The 19,419-nt window shown below is 57.7% G+C and overlaps 8 protein-coding genes across 8 annotated transcripts; 5 read left to right on the top strand and 3 right to left on the bottom strand.

Moving 5' to 3' along the window:
• The first annotated feature begins 2,209 nt into the window (after positions 1-2,209).
• On the top strand, positions 2,210-4,531 carry F5144DRAFT_45654 (general substrate transporter). The gene is made up of 6 exons (XM_066784964.1): positions 2,210-2,427; positions 2,491-2,560; positions 2,659-2,683; positions 2,749-2,874; positions 2,957-4,126; positions 4,203-4,531. Exons 1-6 carry the CDS (start codon positions 2,302-2,304, stop codon positions 4,336-4,338), a joined length of 1,653 nt encoding a protein of 550 aa, XP_066648755.1. The 5' UTR covers positions 2,210-2,301; the 3' UTR covers positions 4,339-4,531.
• A 292-nt stretch (positions 4,532-4,823) lies between these two features.
• Positions 4,824-6,760, bottom strand: F5144DRAFT_502470 (Alpha/Beta hydrolase protein). Its single transcript, XM_066786405.1, has 2 exons — positions 5,805-6,760; positions 4,824-5,727 (listed from the first exon to the last, which is right to left on the bottom strand). The coding sequence occupies exons 1-2, from the start codon at positions 6,588-6,590 to the stop codon at positions 5,218-5,220; spliced, it is 1,296 nt and encodes a 431-aa protein (XP_066648754.1). The 5' UTR covers positions 6,591-6,760; the 3' UTR covers positions 4,824-5,217.
• Positions 6,761-7,284: 524 nt separating this feature from the next.
• Positions 7,285-8,415, top strand: F5144DRAFT_478386 (uncharacterized protein; the record flags this gene model as incomplete). Its single annotated transcript, XM_066785100.1, has 2 exons — positions 7,285-8,240; positions 8,301-8,415. The coding sequence occupies 2 exons, from the start codon at positions 7,285-7,287 to the stop codon at positions 8,413-8,415; spliced, it is 1,071 nt and encodes a 356-aa protein (XP_066648753.1).
• A 913-nt stretch (positions 8,416-9,328) lies between these two features.
• F5144DRAFT_523685 (uncharacterized protein) lies at positions 9,329-10,166 on the bottom strand (the record flags this gene model as incomplete). Its single annotated transcript, XM_066786773.1, has 1 exon — positions 9,329-10,166. Exon 1 carries the CDS (start codon positions 9,890-9,892, stop codon positions 9,329-9,331), a length of 564 nt encoding a protein of 187 aa, XP_066648752.1. The 5' UTR covers positions 9,893-10,166.
• On the top strand, positions 10,102-11,057 carry F5144DRAFT_46442 (uncharacterized protein). Its single transcript, XM_066784989.1, has 3 exons — positions 10,102-10,639; positions 10,701-10,887; positions 10,962-11,057. The coding sequence occupies exons 1-2, from the start codon at positions 10,310-10,312 to the stop codon at positions 10,881-10,883; spliced, it is 513 nt and encodes a 170-aa protein (XP_066648751.1). The 5' UTR covers positions 10,102-10,309; the 3' UTR covers positions 10,884-10,887; positions 10,962-11,057.
• Positions 11,058-11,071: 14 nt separating this feature from the next.
• On the top strand, positions 11,072-12,154 carry F5144DRAFT_588929 (cytochrome P450; the record flags this gene model as incomplete). Its single annotated transcript, XM_066789985.1, has 2 exons — positions 11,072-11,675; positions 11,736-12,154. 2 exons carry the CDS (start codon positions 11,072-11,074, stop codon positions 12,152-12,154), a joined length of 1,023 nt encoding a protein of 340 aa, XP_066648750.1.
• A 911-nt stretch (positions 12,155-13,065) lies between these two features.
• Positions 13,066-17,610, top strand: F5144DRAFT_617323 (cytochrome P450). Its single transcript, XM_066791873.1, has 9 exons — positions 13,066-13,360; positions 13,427-13,567; positions 13,637-13,793; positions 13,874-14,485; positions 14,559-14,770; positions 15,200-15,214; positions 15,250-15,328; positions 15,381-15,394; positions 15,561-17,610. Exons 1-9 carry the CDS (start codon positions 13,145-13,147, stop codon positions 17,331-17,333), a joined length of 3,219 nt encoding a protein of 1,072 aa, XP_066648749.1. The 5' UTR covers positions 13,066-13,144; the 3' UTR covers positions 17,334-17,610.
• Positions 17,611-17,836: 226 nt separating this feature from the next.
• Positions 17,837-19,108, bottom strand: F5144DRAFT_479806 (uncharacterized protein; the record flags this gene model as incomplete). The annotated part of the gene is made up of 1 exon (XM_066785191.1): positions 17,837-19,108. One exon carries the CDS (start codon positions 19,106-19,108, stop codon positions 17,837-17,839), a length of 1,272 nt encoding a protein of 423 aa, XP_066648748.1.
• Positions 19,109-19,419: the final 311 nt, after the last annotated feature.

The following is a 19,419-nucleotide window of genomic DNA, read 5'->3' as shown; positions in this document are numbered from 1 at the left end:
TCCGGGCAGGTGGAACTGCCATTTGGTCAGGCATTCCATCTTCTCGGCGCTTCTCACTGGCAGCTCCTTCCAGTATTAGCTAGCAACCTTGGATGCAGCGATGTCAGATTTTATTCTTGCTCAAATGGCCTTCGAGGTTCAAGTTGCCACACTGCCTTCGGCCGAACTGTCTCTACTTTACTGGAGGTAAGTAGGTGGCCACCGATCTTGGAAATGTCCCTTCAATTTTCACTCCATCATCTGAAGAACCATGTCCTGACCACGATACGATGTGCCTAGCGCCTCCTCCAATCTCGTACGATAGATGCGGAATGTGTAGGAACTTTGAACTCTCGCTCCTTGCCACTCGGGGTTAAAGAGTCACACGATTGATGTCGGTTCGAGATTCAGGAGGATGCCCTCATCGGTCTAGACTACCTACTTACGCTGGTGTTTCATATGGGATTGTAGGCGCTTGCACCTGGCCCAAAGAAGTCGAGAACTTTACGGGGAAAAATAACCGAGCTCGATAGCTCCGTCGAGGCCTGCTCTTTGATCGTGCCAACAACTGTCGCTTGCTGAACTCACCTGATAATCCAAGGTCCTTCGCCCCATATCCCCGACCTCGAAGAGTTTCTCAGGCTTGAAATGCGCCACTTGACGGTCTGGTCTCGCTCAACCACCAACGACGACACACTGGAGCGGGCCGCGGGCCCTTGCGAAATCCAATGGCAACTCCCAACCAGTTCCCAATCAAGCCTAGCATGCAGCCCGCTGTACGTGGTGTGCCACAATCTCGCTAGGGCGGCTCGATCTCGCCGGCCAGGCAAGCAGTCTTCGGGACGTTGAACGATGGGTTTCCCGTGCGGCTTGGGGGCCCAACCTTCACGCAGGGACCACCGAGCTGCACCCTCGGGGCCAGGCGGCGGCGGCATCCGTCTTGGCTTTCGAAGGGACTTGGAAGCGCGCCACCACTGGGGCCGTTTCATGCATGGCTGAAAAATTCGTGCTCGAAAGGGCAACAGCAAGCGCGAGTCCTCCACCGTTTGACACAAGTAGCTTGTAAGCGATGCATGTGATCCCCTCACCCATGAACTACCGACAAAGAGAATTCGTCGGTTGGGGTGAGGACAAGAAACTTGCTTCTGCTTCGAGGGCTGGGCAAACAAGCCAAAGCACGGCGGCGCCAGGGGGGGCTAAGGATGCTGGACATGGGCGCCAGTGATTGACGCCACCAATGCCCACGGCACGATACGTTCATACAGAGGCACGAATACTTTCCTGGATTGGGCCAGCGATTGGATCCCCCGAGGGCCTGAGAAGGAAAGGTTCGGGTATGTACAACGAGCCTTCAGAGGTCTCGTTGCCGGCAGGCAGTTGATGCGTCAAGACTTGACGGAACGACAGACCAACTGTTCCGGGCTCTTGCCGGAGCTGACTCCTCGATCGCGCTGGCGGATCTGCGGTTTCTCCATGGTGCGATCCTGGAACAGGGGGTGGCCGCAAACTAGCGGAGGCAACATGCAACCAGAAAACGTGCAGACGGCTCGCGAAGATGCGCGGGTGCCCCAGATCAGCAGGGTTACCCCGGCCCACGGGCTCCTTCAGGGGCTAGACCACGCCGTGTCGCGGGACCATGGCGCGCAATTGGGCCGTTGGTGTGAGGGGTGAGCTGCGAGCGAAAGATGGCGCCGGCCGAGCGCTGGTTTGCATCCACCGGCGCTGGTCTCCCCGAAATTGCTCCCATGGCTCGGGGAAGGCTTTTCTCGGCCTAGGAAAACCGTTGAAGCCTGCAACCCGCCCAGCTGCCCTGTCATCTCAGTTCACAAGCCTCCCCATCTTCGGCTGTCAGTTTGTCTGGGCGTGGCGCGGACGCTAACCAATCCCCGGGAACGCAGGCCCGATGTCCGCCAAACACTGCGTATTTGCGTCCTTGGGACCTCGCTCGCAGGACCGTCGCATACGGCGTTCAGCCCGGCGAAATACGATCCTGCTCCCACGAACGGTAACCAGTGAGTTGTTGCGGAGAAACCGTGTCCCATATTCGATCGGAGAATTTCGTTCAATCACAGGGCTGCCCAGGGCGGTACACGCTCCACGCTACCGTTTTTGGACCACGGAGAGAGGTTGTCCGTGACTAAATTGGGTAGCAGGGGCACTCCATTGGGAAGCTTCCATTTCCACTGCATGCAAGGTTCACAACCATCAAGCTGTGCTGCGACCGTGTATATGTATCACGATGCCACAGGGTTGTGCTGATCTCGTTCTCGACACCACTCTCCATCTTCACCCCGGCCATTCTCCCCAAGAGCCACCACGAAGATGTCGTCCCACGGGTCGGATCACATCAGCAGCGAGAAGCAGGCTGCTGCTCCCGAAGTAGCAACCGCTGCCGTCCCGGCCAGCCAGGTGCCGAAAACCCAGGGCAAGGAGAAGACGGTGCACAATGTAAGTTTTTGATTGCCAAGTTGTGATTCAATTGACCTAGTTTCAATTCGCTGACGCCCATAGGCCGAACTCTACGCTGCCATTCAGGAGGCCAACATTAACCCCTGGAGCAGGACATCTCTGCATCTTTACTGTGAGTAGAAACCCTTTGATTGACGCGTCAATGAAAAAGAAAAAACAAACAGAAGGAGTGGGAGACGAAAAGAAAGCAGACTAACCGCGATACCCCAGATTCCATTTTCGTTGCCTTCTGCTGGTACGCTCCCGATCCTTCACGCAGCTGTGGCTCGAATCCATGATAGGTGACTAATTCAATCACAGCGCGTGTGCCAATGGATACGATGGCTCTCTCATGACGTCCATCATTGCCATGAAGCCCTTCCAGGAGCAGTTTGGCGTCAAGGCTGTTGGAACTGGCGCTGCCGTCATCTTCTCGCTCTATGTCGTGTACGTCTTCCCTTTGATGTCGCTAGGCGCCCGAGAAGCCCCGATGGTATGGCCAATAAGCTGACCTAGCCGCGTATTTCAGTGGTGCCATGGTTGGCGCTCCGTTCGCTGCTACACTCTCTGACAAGCTCGGCCGCCGGAAGAGTATGTTCGCGGGTGGTGTTATTATCAACGTCGGCATGATCATTATTTCGACCTCGTCACACCTCCCGCAGATTGTCGTGGGTCGTTTTATCCTTGGTCTCGGTATCGCCGTCATGACAGTTGCCGCCCCTGCGTACGCCATCGAGATCTCCCCCCCTCACTGGCGCGGCCGTTGCACGGGTTTCTACAACTGCGGCTGGTTCGGCGGTGCCATCCCGGCTGCCATCGTCACCTTCGCCTGCAACTACATGGAGAACGACTACTCCTGGCGCGTACCCCTGATCCTTCAGTCTTTTGCCTGCCTCATCGTCATGGTCTCCGTTTTCTTCATCCCCGAGTCTCCTCGTTTCCTCATTGCCAACGGAAAGGAGGAAGAGGCTCTCGCGTTCCTCGTCAAGTACCACGGCAACGGCGATCCCAACTCGCGTCTTGTTCGCCTCGAGTACAACGAGATGAGGGAGGGTATCGTGCAGGACGGCGTGGACAAGACCTGGTGGGACTACCGGCCGTTCATGTTCACGCACAGCGGCCGCTGGCGCATCACCCAGGTGCTCATGATCTCCATCTTCGGCCAGTTCTCCGGCAACGGTCTCGGCTACTTCAACACCACCATCTTCGAGAACCTCGGCGTCACCAGCGTCCCGCAGCAGCTCGGCTACAACATCCTCAACCAGGTGCTCTCCGCCATCGGCGCCCTGACGGCCGTGTGCCTGACCGACAAGATGCCCCGCCGCAAGGTGCTCGTCATCGGCACCTTCATGTGCGCCGTCGCGCTGGCCACCAACTCGGGCCTGTCGGCCGTGCTCGACCAGCAGGCGCAGCGCGGCGATATCGACATCTCGTACGGCCAGGGCGCGCTTGCGTCGTACTTCCTCTTCAACATCATCTTCTCCTTCACCTACACCCCGCTGCAGGGCGCCATCCCCACCGAGGCCCTCGAGACCACCACCCGTGCCAAGGGTCTTGCCCTCTCCGCGTTCATCGTCAACGGTATGGGCTTCATCAACCTGTTTGCCGGCCCTATTGCGCTTGAGAGGATTGGTTACAAGTACATCTTTGTGTTTGTTGCCTGGGACGTCATCGAGTCGATTGCGTGGTTCTTGTTTGGGTATGTTGTGATTCTCCGTGTCTTTTGTCAGCTGCATTGGTTTGTTCTCCTTTTGCTAACGCCATTCCTCCCACAGTGTCGAGTCCCAGGGCCGCACCATCGAGCAGCTCGAATGGGTCTACAACCAGCCCAACCCCGTCAAGGCCTCGCTCACGGTCGACAAGGTCATTCTCACCGAGGACGGCAAGGTCGCCGAGAAGATTGTTGCTTAAGGGTTGTTCCTGCTATGATCTAGTATCGTTGGGGTTGTACGCCCTGGTTGTTGTTCAGGGGTTGGCTATTTGTTTGGAGTTGGCGAGCGGGCCAGGCTGGGCTAGTTACCGGGTAATAAACCGAAGTTGTCCGTTGCGTGTTAAAATTGCGGTGACTGCTCGCTGATAGTGTTCATTGTATGTGTTCCTGAGCTCTCCTGCGGTATTGACACAAGGAACACTTGTGAAGTCCCAATGTCGCCTTGGCGAGCCGCTGGGATGTTTTTTTTTTTTTTTTACGCGGACAAATAAAATATGAAACCCCAGGCCCACCCAAAGTACCGCCTGAGCGGCAACTCCACTAAACCCCAGAAAGCTTCGGAACGGATGGGGCCGTCGGTGGAGAATGTTGTGGGTTGCCCAGAGCGGGGTGTTTCGGTGTTGCGGTGGTATTTGGGGCGATGGCCGTGATCACTCGTCACAGATGATCCGTCTCGGGAACTCGGGCAATAGCCGTGGGCAACGTAGGCTTGAGCGCCCCCGCCGGATGGGTTTCGATTCGTACTCGGGAACATACATGTCTGTGGAGAGAGCACGACTAGGCTTACCAAATACTCCACTTCCCCTTGTATGATTGTAAATTTCTCAATTATGTTCAGTCTCGAGGTAGTGAATCAAATGAAGTTGATACTGTGGTTGGGATAAAGGGGTGTAAATAACTCTCCGCCAAGACTCACGATAGAGTCCAGTCTATGAAAGCAAGCAAGATCAGAAACATACAACACCGGGGATTCGCTGGTCGTCACTGAGGCTTCCACTTATTTCCATGAACAACTCGAGAACGACAACAAGATTATTAGTACATGAGATCGCTAACTGTTGCGTCCCCCCGACAGCTGCTTAATCTGCCATGCCTCGCTTGATGCCTAGGGCAAGGTCCAAAAACTGGAATGTACGCTGGTTTGCCAGCCGTAATGCGCCCATTTTTGCCTGAAGCGAACCTTCGCCGGGCGTGCTTGCCAGCCATAGGGCCTTGTCCGCCTCTGCAACATTGGTAAGCGCGTTGAACACGCGCATCGTGTGGTGATTCTCTTTGAGATAGAGCGAGTCGGATGCGCCTGACACCAGCACAGGGCATCGGACGTGCTTGAGGTGGTTCCCGCCGCCGGCTAAGGCCAGGCTGTACCGCTTCATCTCCTGCATAATGGATGCCGGCGATCTGAGACCGAAGAAGGTCCCTCCCGTGGTCACTTCCCAGCGCATTTGGAAGGAGAAACGCATGGCCAGGCCGATGACGCTATCCACAAAGCCGTCTCCAATCCACCCACGGTCCCACGCGCCGATGAAGGTGGGCGATACGTGCTCCGTCGCGAAGTCCCACATGCTCCAGAGCGGATCGAGGGCGACACACTGGAGTAGTCTGTCAGATTACCTAGGCTGGAGGACGGAAAAGGAAGGAGAGAGGGGGGGGGGGGAATCAAACTCACTGCTTTGATGCGTGGGTCTACTGCCGATCGCAGCGCAAAATAGCCGCCCAACGACGCACCAGCGATGGCAATTCGTGACGTGTCCAGCTCGAGTTCTGGGCGGGTCTCTGATAGCCGCTCGAGAAAGCTCAGCACAACCCCAATCACGGCCTCCCAATCCGGCCGCATCTTGAGGTTGTGGCGACGGAGCGTCAGTCCTTGGCCAGGCCCCTCGAACGTCAGCACCGCGTACCCAAGAGACGGACCGGCCGAGGGATGCATGTAGAACAGCTCCTCCTGGAGAGCATCCGCACCACCACTGCTGATGAGGATCGGGATCTTGCCTGGGAGGCGCTTGTCGTGCGGTGGAAGGTATAAATAAGCCGGTAGCATCAAGCCTCCCTCTTTGTACGGGATTTCAAGCCGATGGAAGTCGCAGTTGTCAAACAGGGCAGCCGCCTTGCCGAAAAGCGAGGCCACCCGCTCGCATACCTCGAGCTGCCGCGGATGGGGGCGATCTGGACCATCCCCACAGAGCATGTATCCGCTCGCTCGCGTATAGTTGGACGCCCTCAAGAAGGCCTGGCGCGCGATAGGGTGGTGCCCTGCCTTCATTGCCGTCTCGGCCAGCGCCTCGGCTCGCTCCGCCTGCGTCTTCCATGCGCGGCCCCAGCTCTCTGCATCGCCGTCCTTGATGTGCCCGACGGCCTCGAGCACCTCAGCGATGTCTGAGCCCCCATAGACGGCCACGCCGAGGATGCGTACCACCTCGAAATCGAAGAACTGGCCTTTGAAAAAGTGATGCATAGTGGGCCACAATTTAACTGAAAGATCGTCCAACAACCGCGATATTGGTCACCCAACTTGTGGAGTAAGGTACATACAGGTACCAAACGCCTAAGAGGCTCTGGCGCTTACTTCATACATATAAATATCCCCGGACGTCTTCCCCCGTATATTTATGAATCCGCTCCTTAATCTTTGTCTCTGATTCAGGCAATCCCTTCCGGGTCTGTAGGTCCAACCCGTGCCAGCGTTCCTTTGCGAAATCGGAAACTTTTCGGACCTTCCGGTCGATTTTACACTCCGTGCCAATCACGTCGCGTTGGTGATCGGCTCACCGGGCTTGCATTGGCACAGTGGCATTTGGCGGCAGACGATGGCGCCTGTCACGACTTACACAGTACCGAAGTGCCATGTTTCACACACGCTCGAATGATTCGAGGCGAACAGGCCAATCGATATCTCGTTTAAAGTGATCAAAGAAAAACAAACGTTAGTTACACAGGCGGGGAACTCACACAACGTTTTCCTCCTATCCATGTCATTCCAGTCACCACAAACACCAGCTGTTAGCCTGTTTCGACGTCTTTTTCGCGCTGACCGTGGTTCTCGTCAATCTCGTGCATTCGAAATCGCCTTTCTTTCTTCCCGCCGCTCGCATCTCCGTCTCAGACTCTCAGACAGTCCGACCTCAATACCAGCGCGGCCGGGCATCGCCATGTCTGACCCCAACATCATCACCGCACGCAAGTATCCAGAGGGAGGAGGACCACCTCCCGGCCTCGGCCAGCGCTCCGCAATGCGCTGGGCCGTCAAGCACCCGCCCGCCGACCCGACAGTTTCTTTTGCAGGCAAGACGGTTCTCGTCACTGGCGCTAACACGGGAATCGGCTTTGAAGCCGCCGTCAAGTACTCGGCGCTCGGCGCCGACCTACTCATCCTTGGTGTGCGCAATCTCGAGAAAGGCGAAGACACGAAAAAGCGCATCCTCGCCCGCACTCACCGGCAGAGCGACACGATCGCGATTGCCCCCGTAGACCTGGCCACGTTCGCGTCGGTGTGGACCTTCGTCGCCACCGTCGAGAAGCTGACACCGCGACTGGACGTTGCTCTCCTCAACGCCGGGCTCGGCAACCCCAAGTTCGAGGCGGCGCCGTCGGGATGGGAAATGGGGCTCCAAGTCAACGTTCTGTCTACCACGCTCATGGCCATCCTGCTCCTCCCGCTCCTGCGCAGGACGGCTTTGGCGACGGGGAAGCCGCCGCATCTCACCCTCACCAATAGCCACGGCCACGGCATGGTCGAGCGGGAATGGTTTGCCAAGTCCGGCAGTTTGGTCAAGGCGGTCGCGGAACGCGACGGTTGGAACGCCGACCGAAGCTACTTGATGCTCAAGCTGATCGCGTGTGCCGTTGCTGAGACTCTTGCCGGAGTGGTGACGCGTGAGAGAGGAAGTACCTCGGGCACCCCCGAAATCATCGTCAACCTCGCCTGTCCGGGCCTGTGCAAGACGGACCTGGGCCGCAAGTTCTCCGTGGCCTCGCACATCTTCATGGCGCCATTCCTCGCCATCTTTGCCCGCAGTGCTGAGCAGGGCAGTCGGACGCTGGTTAGCGCGACAGCCCTGGGGCCCGAGAGCCATGCCGGCTTCTGGACACACGATGTCCTTTATCCGTACGTTGTGCAGGCTCGCATACAACCATTACTCTGGAATGCTAACTAATGGTTTGACAGGTATGGGAAACTCGTGGAGGACAAGGACTTGATGCAGCAAGCGTGGCACGATGTTCTGGAAATCGTCAAGGAAGGCAATCCCGATGTGCAGCGGATTCTGGATGGGGGAGTGTGACGAACCTACTCCAGGATCCTATCCTGTTAGGGTTCAGCTTCGGTGAAGGTAATCTCTGCAAAGGATGCTTAGGTTCGGTGCAGCCAAAGGGTGCACAACAATAGACTTGTCTCAACAGTAGGCTTGCGAGCTTGTAGCGAACTGTAGTTGTGATTGCTAACTGGAGAACTCCCAGAGCTCTCCAGAACGAGTGACTATATACTAGCTATCTAAGGGTGCTCAAAGTGCTCAGGGCCTCAGCTCTGAGCATCCTGAGCACAAGGTGCTCAGGGTGCTCACAGTTCCCTTAACGAGCAGAATGAGCACCTGCTCATTCCCTTGGCACGGCCCTTTATGAGCAACGGGACTGTTCCTTCATTGGCTGTGCGTTCGTACGCAATGATTGGACCGGGGTACTGCCAGCGTACCCCGCCGGCCGGCTGCATGCGGCCATAACCGTGACAGGGAGACTGAGGGAGGAGCGCAAGCTGGTCACTTGGGTGCAGGCTGGAGTTACCGTTTATTGTTGTTAACACGATTCCCAAGCTGGTCTTTTCACAGACATAGACGGCTTCAATTCTAATACAATTTTCCACCGTACGGCAGGCTCTGCGCCGTCCGTCTGTCCCCGGCTGTCGAGGAGATGGGACCTCAGAGTGCGTGACCCATGCGAATGTGGCATGCACAAGTTCCTAATCATCAGATATGTACGACACGATCTCAAACTCTTCGTCCGGTCATGATACGAAGCGGATTGGGACTTTCGCCGTACCTACTAGGCACAACAAGTACTAACAGCTCTCTACCTAGCCCTTGACATTGCCATCTCCCCATGGAGTAAAATACCTATCCATGCCCGCAAACGCCTTCTCAATATTTCGATAGTCAACCCAAGATACAGACAGCGCGTAGACGGTGATACCGCATTACTGCTTCATACTTGTGGTGGTCCCAGGTAGTCAAAAACCAATTTTGCCTTCTCGACTTTCTCTCCCTTGATGGTGCTGTTGTGCTTGACAAAGCGACGGACCCCATCGATCACTTCAAAGCCCCATACGGTCGTCGCGGCCCAGCCCATGGGCTCGCTCCTGAGAATCTCGAGAATCGCTGCGTGACCTGCGTTGTCCGCGTCGGTTTCGAGTCCGACCGCATCGTGCTTTGCCGCTTCCTCGCTGCCAACGTAATGACACCGCATGCTGATCTCGCCGAAGATGGGCACCGTGTCCGTCCGGCTCTCGCCATCCAGGATATACTCGTTGCGTGTGTCGAAACCTCCCGGCCGGACCGTCTGTTTGAAGGCAAGCCGGGCTGCGGTCGCGTCCGGCGTTGGGTCGAGCTTGACATACTCGAGCTCCAGCGTGGCAAAGTTGATGATTTTCCGAATAATCCATGGAATCCCTTGCAGGGCAAACATTGCCTCGGTGGATTGGGAGAGCTGGCGGTTGAGCAGCCATCGCCCAGACACGTCGTCGATGTTGATTGTTGTGGGAGCAGCCATGTTTGTGAACGGGTCTAGCTGTCTGAGCCTTCGCGATCGCGTGTGTCTGGCAACGGCGAGATAGGGTTAAGCCAGACAATCACCATCAGAAGGCCCGACAGAAACGCTAGTTTTCGCTAGGAGTGAGCGGCCGAAAGTGGTACCTAGGGTTCCGCCGTTCGGCTGCATGTAAGTGGTACCGGCAGCTCCGAAACTTGGCATCGGAGAACCCGGCGCAGCCGACTTGCTCCGGTCCGAGACAACTCGTTACCGTCAAAGAGATCGGCATGTTCTTACCACTCTCTATTACGTTGTTGTCGGTCGAGAGACGGTTTTTCTTTTTTTTTTTTTTTTCTCTTTTTCTTTTTTCTTTTTTCTTTTCTTTCTGACATCTATGCGGTTTCGATTTCTGACCCATGAGCTGCCTTGTTTCCCATCATGATCGTCCCTCAGCTCATCCAAGGTGTACTCGACGAAATTGCTCGCATCCAAGAGAGTTATGCTGTTATCCGCCTTTCGGTTGCCGGCATCCGCCTGAGTCGGTGGCAGCTGGCACGCCTCGTCATAGCGCAAATATGGCGGGAAATGTCCATGGTTGGCGCGTGTGTGCTGATCGGGGCGGTGGTGTCGGTCCTGGGATGGATCACGTCAAAGTTGTTCTTTCGACCCTCCACTCCATCACTCGAAGGTCTAGGAATTCCTTTGCTGGGCAAGTCTCGGGCGGGTAAATTTGACTTCCGCCAGATGATGCGAGACTGTGCACAACAGGCAAGTAATAAGCGGGTTGCGGGCCGCCTTGCGGCTCCGGGCTCCCCTGACTGACAGCAAGCTCACCAGCTTCCGGACCGGCCCTACAGAATACGGGCCTTCGGGACCGAGTACGTGGTCTTCCCATCGCGGTACTTCAACGACATCAAGCGTATTCCGGCAAGAGACGCGTCGGCTTATGAATTCTTCCGCCATGCCTTTCACACCAACTGGTCCGGGATTCCCCGGCACAGCGAGGCCATGATGAAGTGAGTACCTATATGTACTTTTGGGCGACCCCAGTTGCGAGCACTGTGCTAACCCGCCCCCTTTAGGGCCGTAGCGGTCGATGCAACCCGTGCAATACCGTCACTCATTCACGACCGGCAAAACGACTGCGCGGCAGCATGTGACGTTTCCATTGGCGAGTGTCCGGACTGGACCGAAATCACCATGTTTCCGGCGCTGCAGAAGATTGTCGTGTCGACGAATGCAAGCCCCCTTGTTGGAAGGGAGCTGGCGTCCAATCCCACTTGGATATGGCACGTCGAGCGGCTGCCAATGCTGCTGGGCATTCCCACTGTGATTCTCAGTCTGACCCCGGCGGTCCTGCGGCTATTGATCAAACCGCTACTGTTCGTCCCCATCCGGTACTCGAGCTTTGTGCTGACGCGGCTCATCACGCCGGTGCTCAAGGAAGACATGTTGGAGTTCGAGTCGACCGCGGACAAGAAGTCGCCAGCAGGCCCCAAAGCAAAGGGGAAGCTGGCATTGACGAGCTGGCTTTTGAGCCGCTACCCAGCAGCGCTGAAGGACAAAATGTCCCAGCTCATTCGCGACTACCTCGCCATTACGTTCGAGTCGACCCCATCAACGTCGGGGGTGCTTTTCTACATCTTGATAGAGCTGGCAGCAGCCCCGGAGCTAGCGGAAGCGGTACGCCAGGAGCTAAGAGAGGTCGCGCCCAACGGCGAGTTGCCGTCCACCCACCTCAACGAGCTCAAAGTTATGGATAGCGTCATGAGGGAGTCAGCCCGAGTGAACCCTTTCAGCCATTGTAAGCCATTCAAAAGCTGTAAAACTCGCATGGACACAGGCATTAACTCCCAATTTGCAGTGGTCCTCTATCGAAAGCTTCTGCGCCCCTTGAAGCTCGAAGGTTGCCCCGAGTTGCCGGCTGGTTGCTTCATCTGCGTGGACGCCCACCACATTGACTTCTCGCCGCAGCTTTGGGAAGACCCGGAGCGATTCGACGGGCTGCGGCACTACCTGGCTCGCCAGAAGCCCGAAAACGGCAACCGGTTCAAGTTTGCCAACCTGGGATCCGACGCGCCCGGTTGGGGAGACGGCCCGCAGGCCTGCCCGGGGAGGATGTTCGCCGACAACACGATCAAGATCATCCTCGCACACATTCTGACGCACTACGACCTTGAGCTGCCCCCGGGGCAGGGGAAGCCCAAGAAGGGGTCGATGCCCAACGGGTCCATGAGTCCGGATACCAAGGCCAAGGTCTTGTTTCGGTCGAGGAAGCTGTAGACGACAGCGGGAGTATCGTTAGCGTCAGATGGACGGACGGTGGGGCTACTCAACTGTCAGCCGTGCTACGTGTTTGTGAAGGGTTCAGAGGAAAACTGACGGGCTGTTGCAAACTCGGAACATGCCTACTATAGATATCTCTCTCCTATAGGCATTGTATGGCTATCTTAGCTCAAAGAAAACATTTCTTGCTCCTTCGGTTCTTTTGCCAACCACTTGGATCGAAGTCCAGGTATTCAGCCCCAATGTCCCTCTCGATATATACATGTACTTCCCCTGGGTTGTTTGCTGTAGATGATCTTTGAGATAGCCACATGTACCATTCGACTATTGGAGCTAATTATGTAGAACACCAAGAGGGTTTCCGGTATATCCTGGAACTGTAACGGTGAGGTACGGTCCGTACGGATAACAGCTGGGCTGGAAGACTGCTTGATAGTAACTGCCAATGAATATGCCCGGAAAAGCATATTATTATTTCGTGACTGGTCATGCCTGGCTAGTACGCAGGCTAAGAAATCGCTCAAGAAAGACACGGAATCTTCATGTTTCTTCATCATCGCGTCTACTTCTCTTGGGATCTCCAAGAGTCCAATCGCGGATTTTGACCGCCATACTACGAACCGGACAAGCGGTGCATCGGCTGTGCTAAGTCAGCAGAACTGTATCCCAACCAGCACGGCTCTGAGCCTCTGTCCATGGCCGACAGGTGCCTGCCGTGATTCGGCCGCCCCCGAGAGGCGCACAACCCTGCCCGCATACCTGAGTCTCGTGACACAAACCGTTGAACCGCTTTTTCTGTTTCGGTGGAAAGCCCCGGGAAGCCGGGGCCCGGGATTCGGTAAGTCCGGCGGCGTACAGGGGAGTCACAAAAGGGCAGCCGCTCGATTCTAATAACTGTATCCGTTCCAGAGCCTCTTTTGCTCCTCCTCCCTCCCCATCGAAGTTCTGTCCCCGGGGTGGCTCGGCGGCACACACATTTATCTCATCATGACGGGCTTTTACTTCGCCGCCGAATCATCCTGGTCCCCGTATGTGGTTCTGGTGCTGGCGCTTGCGGCAGTGGCGGCCAACCGGCTGGTGCGCCCCAAACGGCCGAATGACGGGCTGAATCACATCCCGATGTTGGAGTTTGAAGATGGTGATAACTCGACGGAGCGCTACATACGTGATACTTGGGCCCTGCTGCACTCCGGTTATCTCAAGGTTCTTTTGCCCTGCCCATTCTGCTTTGCCACTAAGACCACCCGCTCGTACTGATTCAGGGGCTAGTACACCAAGCGTGGCATGCCGTTCCAGATGCGGAATCCAGCGGATCCGGACCACCCGCAGGTCGTGCTACCGGCAAAGTATCTGAGCGAGCTGAAGAGTGCGCCAGAGAGTCGATTCAGTTTCCGATTGTACTCGGAGCAGGTAGGACCGGGGGTACCCGTGGCCTCAAAAACTTGACGTGCCTGTTTTCTGACCATCCAACAATTGAAGCAGGCCTTCTTGCTAAACTACAGCCACGCGCCCAAGCAGACCGACGGTACTACTCACATTGTGCGCACCGAGATGAACAAGAATATGGGAGCTCTGCTGGAGGCTACGCAAGAAGAGATTGAAGTTGCGCTGGCGTCAAAGCTGCCAAATTCGACTGGTGAGTGCCGTTAGAGGGGAGAGAGACGCACGCAAACCGGTAAAGGCGCCTGGCTAACCACATGGGGCCCCCTACCCAAGCCTGGGAACCGGTGACGCCGTACATGGCGCTGGCCTATACGACTTCACGCGCAATCGCCAGAGTCTTGGGGGGGCGCGAGCTGAGCGGCAGCGAGGAGTGGATCGGAATGAACGTGGGCGTTACCGGCATGACACACCAAGCAGCGCAACAGATTAGGGAGCAGTACCCGCCACATTTGCGTTGGATGGCACGCTGGCGGCATCCCGGCGTTCGGGCAGTGGTTGCAACACGACGGCGGTCTGCACAGATTGTCGACCCCATCATCCGGAAGCGGCTCGCCGGGGCCCAAGACACCAAGCCCAGAGAGCCCGACGGCATCCAGTGGATGCTGGCTGCGCAGGGCAGCCGGCGGCCCAGCGCACAAGAGGTGGCTGACGAGCAGCTATTCGTAGGGATAGCCTCGGTCCACACCACATCGGCTACTAGCTTGTCCATCTTATACGACCTCCTCGACCGTCCTAACGTTGCTGAGGAGATCATCGGCGAGATCAACGCCGTCGCGGCCCGGCACAGGGACGCCGGTGGGCGCTGGACCAAGCAGGCGCTGTCGGAGCTGGAGAAGCTGGACAGCTTCATGGCCGAGAGCTTCCGGTTTAACCCAGTCGGGTTGGGTAAGACACCCCCTCCTTCTTAGACTCACATATCTTTGCCACCGCGATGCGAGCTGACGTTGGGCAACCGCAGTGACGATGCAGCGGTCCGCCGTAGTGGACTATGTGTTCCAAGACGGGCTACGGCTCCCAAAGCATACGCAGATCTTGTTCCCCGCGTGCGAGTTCAACCGAGACGGGGATGTGCACCCAAACCCGGACGTGTTCGACCCCTGGCGCTTCCTCAAGATGCGCAAGGCAGGAGACCCAAACAAACACCACTTTGCCTACGTCTCGGACCAGATGGTGGGTTTTGGCGGCGGTACACACGCATGTCCGGGCAGGTATTTCGCCAGCTATGAGATTAAACTCATGCTAATTCACATGCTCACGCGATACGACATCAAATGGCCCGACGGCCTTACGCGTCCGCCAAACATGGTGCACGACTTTTCCAACGTCCCTAACTTTACCGCTACGGTGCTCTTCCGCAATAAGTCCAAGAGCTAGCTAAACGACGACGGCCGTTCCTTTCGAACGCACCTTGGTAGATGGGGGATTAAAAACACACGAAAGCCGCTCAACGAGCAGTGGGATAGATCAAGAAACAGCCCAGCCTCTGTTACATTTGAACCATCACTCTTGACTTTGTTCGCAATGCCGAGTTTTCATGATTCTCCTTCTTTAGTTTACCACATAAGTCGTAAGCGGCTCCGACAATCGTGTCTGGTTTAGATGGACGATGTGGGCGTGAGGCTTTTCTCGGGATCCCCGAACCGCCGAAGCGCGCCGAGTGTAGATCCCCGGCGGTGAGGTCCGACACCAGGCCGAAGCAATGGCCAGGAGTGAGCGCTGTGATTGATTGTCTTCGTGGCATTTCCGCCCCCCGCCCCGCCCTTTCCTTTCTCGCGGTCAGTGGTTTCCGATCAAGTGTGTCTCAGTTTCTTCCGAGGATCACAAAACGTTTGAGGGAGCACCTATATCGGCGCAGAGCACGATGGAAGATACCGCCCACGACCGAGAGTTGCCAATACGCTCTGGTTGGGACTCCGTTGTCAATATTGCAGAGAGCCGTAGTTGCTTTTCACGATTTCAGTCTTGTTTCGCCCCGCCCCAAAAGCTCATCGTCGTCATAGGCCTGTGTCTCCTCCTCTGCGGTTCCCCGCCCGCGGCCCAGGGGCTCGCCACTGCCGCCGACTGGAAAACACTCTCCAACGAGCTATCAGGCCGGCTGCACCAGGGCGTACCTCTGGCAAGGCCGTGCTTCTCGACATACAACGGCCAGCCTGCCGCAGCGGACGAGGAGGAGTGTGCTGCCATCCGGCACCGCTACCTCGATGCGGAGTTCCGCGCAAATCAGTACGCAGGCTTCCACTTTGCCCAGGGCGACGGCTGCATCTCCAACACGACGAACCAGTGCCAGATAGACCCGGAAAGTCTAGCGGCCAACCCGGGCTCCGGATTGCCGTGCAACCAGGGCCTGGTCTCCCCGTGGTATGTCGACATCCGCAGCGCGAGCGACGTGCAGTCGGCGTTTCGCTTTGCGCGTCGGACTGGCACGCCCATCTCGATCAAGGCCAGCGGGCATGACTACGTGAACCGCAACACTCTTCCGGGCTCGCTGGCCCTGTGGACGCGGAACCTCCGCAACATGACGTACCACGCGACCTTCCGGCCGGCGGCGGTCAGCGGCGCCGAGCCCGTCCAGGCCATCACGTTCGGCTCGGGCGTCAACTCCAATGAGGCACAGGCGTTCGCCGGCCATAACAACGTCACGCTTGTCGGGCCCTCCTCTGCCACTATCGCCATCGTGGGTGGGTGGACGTTGTTTGGCGGGCACTCTGTGCTATCGCCGACGCTGGGCCTCGGCGTGGACCGCGTACTCCAGATCGAAATCGTCACGCCGGACGGGGCCCTGCGCATCTGCAACCGGCAACTCCATCCCGACCTCTTCTGGGCGCTCCGGGGCGCCGGGGCCGGCACGTACGGCTTGGTTCTGAGCATGACGGTTCGGGTCGAACCGGCCGCGCCCGTGACGCTTGCCTTGCTCTCCTTTACGCCGACGTTGGAGAATCAGGCGCCGTTCCTGGACCTGCTCATCAACAGCACACCCGCGTGGTCCGCCGACGGCTGGGGCGGCCCCATGACCTCCAGCTCCCTGGCCCTCGTCAGCCTAGAGCAGGACGAGGCGGCTGCGGTCCAGTCGATGCGAGCAGCGGCCGACTACGTCCTCGGCGAGAACGGCACGGTCACGATCGAGCAGTTCCCGACCTTTAGCGAGTTCTACGCCCGGTATATCGCCGTGTCCGAGGGTGATGTCGGCCTAGGCGCGCTACCGACGCTGCGCGTACTGCCCAAACGCCTTCACGATCAGCCCCAGGGCAGGGCCGAACTGCTGGCTTTCCTCTCCCAACGCGCGCGCAACAACCAGACACCATACCTGTTTCTGACACCGCCAGCGCGATACAGCAACCCTCGTGACAACAACGACAACAACAACGGCGACAGCACCTCCATGCACCCGGCATGGCGCAACAGCTACTGGCTGGCGGGCTTCCAGAGCTCGTACGCGTGGAACGCGAGCGTGGCCAAACGGCGGGAGGCAGCGCGCGAGGACCAGACGTCGGCGCGGGACCTGACGGCCCTGGCGCCGGACGGTGCCGCGTATCCCAACGAGGCGAGCCCGTGGCACCGGGACTGGCGGCGCGAGTTCTGGGGCGACGACAACTACGCGCGTCTGCAAGCTGTCAAGGCTCGGTACGACCCGGCGGGTCTGCTGCGTTGTTGGCATTGCGTTGGGTTTGATGATGCTTGGGTTCATGCGGACCCGGCGTTTGAGTGCATGGGTGCGTTTGATGGCCTTGTTTAGGTCAATTCGCGCCCCCTTTTCCTATTACTTTGCATGGTGATCCTCAGTGGAGTATTCGGTCAAGGAATCTTGTCCAAACTTTCTCCATTGGGTTTGTCCACGGAGATGGTTATGGCCTTTTGTCAGACTGCATCGTAATAAAGCATGAGGTTCCCCCCCCCTACTACGTAACCCATACGCGCTCCTCATAATGGTTGGTTATGGCCAAGTAGGAACACGGCCAAGGCTCTTGATAGGTAATCTTTCTCAAAAAGGATGGACTGTGAGCTGTCCAGGGAGGGAGGGGAAATTCGTAACTCCTTCGTGCCTCTCTCTAATCTGTCTATTACTAGAGTTCTCTGCTGATTTTACACCGCGCTTCTTTCCGTTTCGACGCAAACTGAAAGACTGCCACCCTCACGACGGTTGAGAGCCGATCGTTGGGTATAGCTAAACGGGAGCCTTACCCCGGTTGTCCCGAAGCAGTCCAAGGCCCCCAGCGGCAAATTGTTCCGGCTCAACCGCTACAGCTCCCCTTTCTCCTCTGGCACCGCGTCGACGTAATTCGACTTGAACAGGTACGATCTCTTGGGGAATTCCAGAGTTTCGGCAAACGAAGGCCCAAAATACTGCTTGAGCCCAATGGAGCCACCGACCGCGCGGCCGGAGAATCCCGTCCCCCCAACGCCCTCTCCCAGCATATACTCGAATCCGATGGCCTCGTTCGTGATGCTAAAGCTCCACTGCTTCTTGGCTGAGGGCGAGACCATGACCAGCTCATAACCCGCCGCCTTCTCTTTCAGGTTGCCCGAGACTCGCCCGCCGTACGTCTTGGTAAACACGGCGTAGTCCTCCGTCTCGGACGGCTCGTGGAGCGTGGTCGAGAAAATTACCTCGCCGTTCTGCGCGAGCACCGTGGACGGCCGGTACAAGCCCTTATCTATTGCCGACACGAAGCTGCCGTGCACCGCGGCAAAGGGACCCGCCTTGACGCGCACGGCGGTCATGGCCTGCAGACAGGTGAACCAGCTGAAAGCGGTCCACAGCCTCTCGTGTCCGCCGAGGCCGCTCCACTGGTACGATTGGCCATCCATGACAACGTCGACGCGCACGTCGGCCGCGGGGATCGCCTCGAGCCAGCGGAAATACGGCACCACTTCGGTCGAGGCCTCCTTGTTCGGGTACGTAGAGCCGTCCGGATACCGCGGCGGCATGACGGATCGCATGACCACGGAGCCTTTAAGATCGGGGGCGTCGACGCCGATGCGCGCCACCTTGATGTCGCGCGTAATTTCGAATGTGTAGCTGTAGTCGGCCCCTTTCCAGACGCCGCGCGTGCCCCAGGGGCAACTCGTCACCGTGGAGCTGCTCGGATAGTCGACGCGCACGAAGCGCGTGTTGTTGGGGCGCGAGAACTCGGCCGATAGCCGGAGGTTCCCCGTGCCGAGGATGGCGTAGTTGGGGTCGCGGTAGAATCCGAAACAAAAGGCCATCTGGCCGTCCTCCGAGACGCCGTCAAACTCCCATTGCTCGCCGCCGGTCGAGTTGAGCGGCAGCATCTTGGGCGCCTCCGGGTCGTCCAGCGGGTCCGTGGAGAAGAAGACAGGCTTCCGACCCTTCTCCATTTCGAAGGCGTCCAGCCGGCTCACCGTACACTCGCTGCTGGACCATGCATCGGGCCCTTGCTCGTCGAGAGGCCATTCCTGGTGCCATTCCTCCGGCCATGCGTATTCCCAACTTGACGCCGCCGCCGAGGCTGAGATAACGGCTCCAGCAAAGAGATCACAAAGTTTCATGATGTTGTCGTCGAAGCACACCGAATCGAAGGAGAAATTGATTCCACGGGCTTTTATGTGGCGAAGCCTATGCAGAATCTCAAAAGCTCCGGATCGACCTGACGCTGCATTCCTGGATTCTAACGTCTAAAACTCTGTGGTTGCTTCGCCAGATGGTTTGCAGCAACGACCGAGTCGGCGTGTCCCTAATCGGACGGCCGCGGATCGTTCGGCGGATGTGGATCCCGGGTGGGGCTGGCTATCTTCCGGGGGCCTCGGAGCTCCCGGCCGCGCTCGGCCAGCCCGACCGTGATGCCTCGGAGTACTCCGAT

This window comes from Chaetomium tenue, assembly GCF_020726465.1.
Source record: "Chaetomium tenue strain MPI-SDFR-AT-0079 chromosome Unknown F5144scaffold_1, whole genome shotgun sequence".
NCBI lineage: Eukaryota > Fungi > Ascomycota > Sordariomycetes > Sordariales > Chaetomiaceae > Chaetomium > Chaetomium tenue.
Note: the sequence above shows the minus strand (reverse complement) of the source record. Positions and strands in the feature narration are given on the sequence as shown.

What these genes read in the sequence shown, in the direction of transcription:
- F5144DRAFT_45654 (XM_066784964.1), top strand. Translation starts at nt 2,302, where the DNA reads ATGTCGTCCCACGGGTCGGATCACATCAGCAGCGAGAAGCAGGCTGCT. An exon ending in AGGAGAAGACGGTGCACAAT is followed by an intron (nt 2,428 to 2,490) that starts GTAAGTTTTTGA and finishes TGACGCCCATAG; the next exon opens with GCCGAACTCTACGCTGCCAT. An exon ending in ATTGCGTGGTTCTTGTTTGG is followed by an intron (nt 4,127 to 4,202) that starts GTATGTTGTGAT and finishes TTCCTCCCACAG; the next exon opens with TGTCGAGTCCCAGGGCCGCA.
- F5144DRAFT_502470 (XM_066786405.1), bottom strand. Translation starts at nt 6,590, where the DNA reads ATGCATCACTTTTTCAAAGGCCAGTTCTTCGATTTCGAGGTGGTACGC. An exon ending in TAGACCCACGCATCAAAGCA is followed by an intron (nt 5,728 to 5,804) that starts GTGAGTTTGATT and finishes AGACTACTCCAG; the next exon opens with TGTGTCGCCCTCGATCCGCT.
- F5144DRAFT_46442 (XM_066784989.1), top strand. Translation starts at nt 10,310, where the DNA reads ATGATCGTCCCTCAGCTCATCCAAGGTGTACTCGACGAAATTGCTCGC. An exon ending in TGCGAGACTGTGCACAACAG is followed by an intron (nt 10,640 to 10,700) that starts GCAAGTAATAAG and finishes ACTGACAGCAAG; the next exon opens with CTCACCAGCTTCCGGACCGG.
- F5144DRAFT_617323 (XM_066791873.1), top strand. Translation starts at nt 13,145, where the DNA reads ATGACGGGCTTTTACTTCGCCGCCGAATCATCCTGGTCCCCGTATGTG. An exon ending in TGCACTCCGGTTATCTCAAG is followed by an intron (nt 13,361 to 13,426) that starts GTTCTTTTGCCC and finishes TTCAGGGGCTAG; the next exon opens with TACACCAAGCGTGGCATGCC. An exon ending in AAAGCTGCCAAATTCGACTG is followed by an intron (nt 13,794 to 13,873) that starts GTGAGTGCCGTT and finishes CCCCTACCCAAG; the next exon opens with CCTGGGAACCGGTGACGCCG.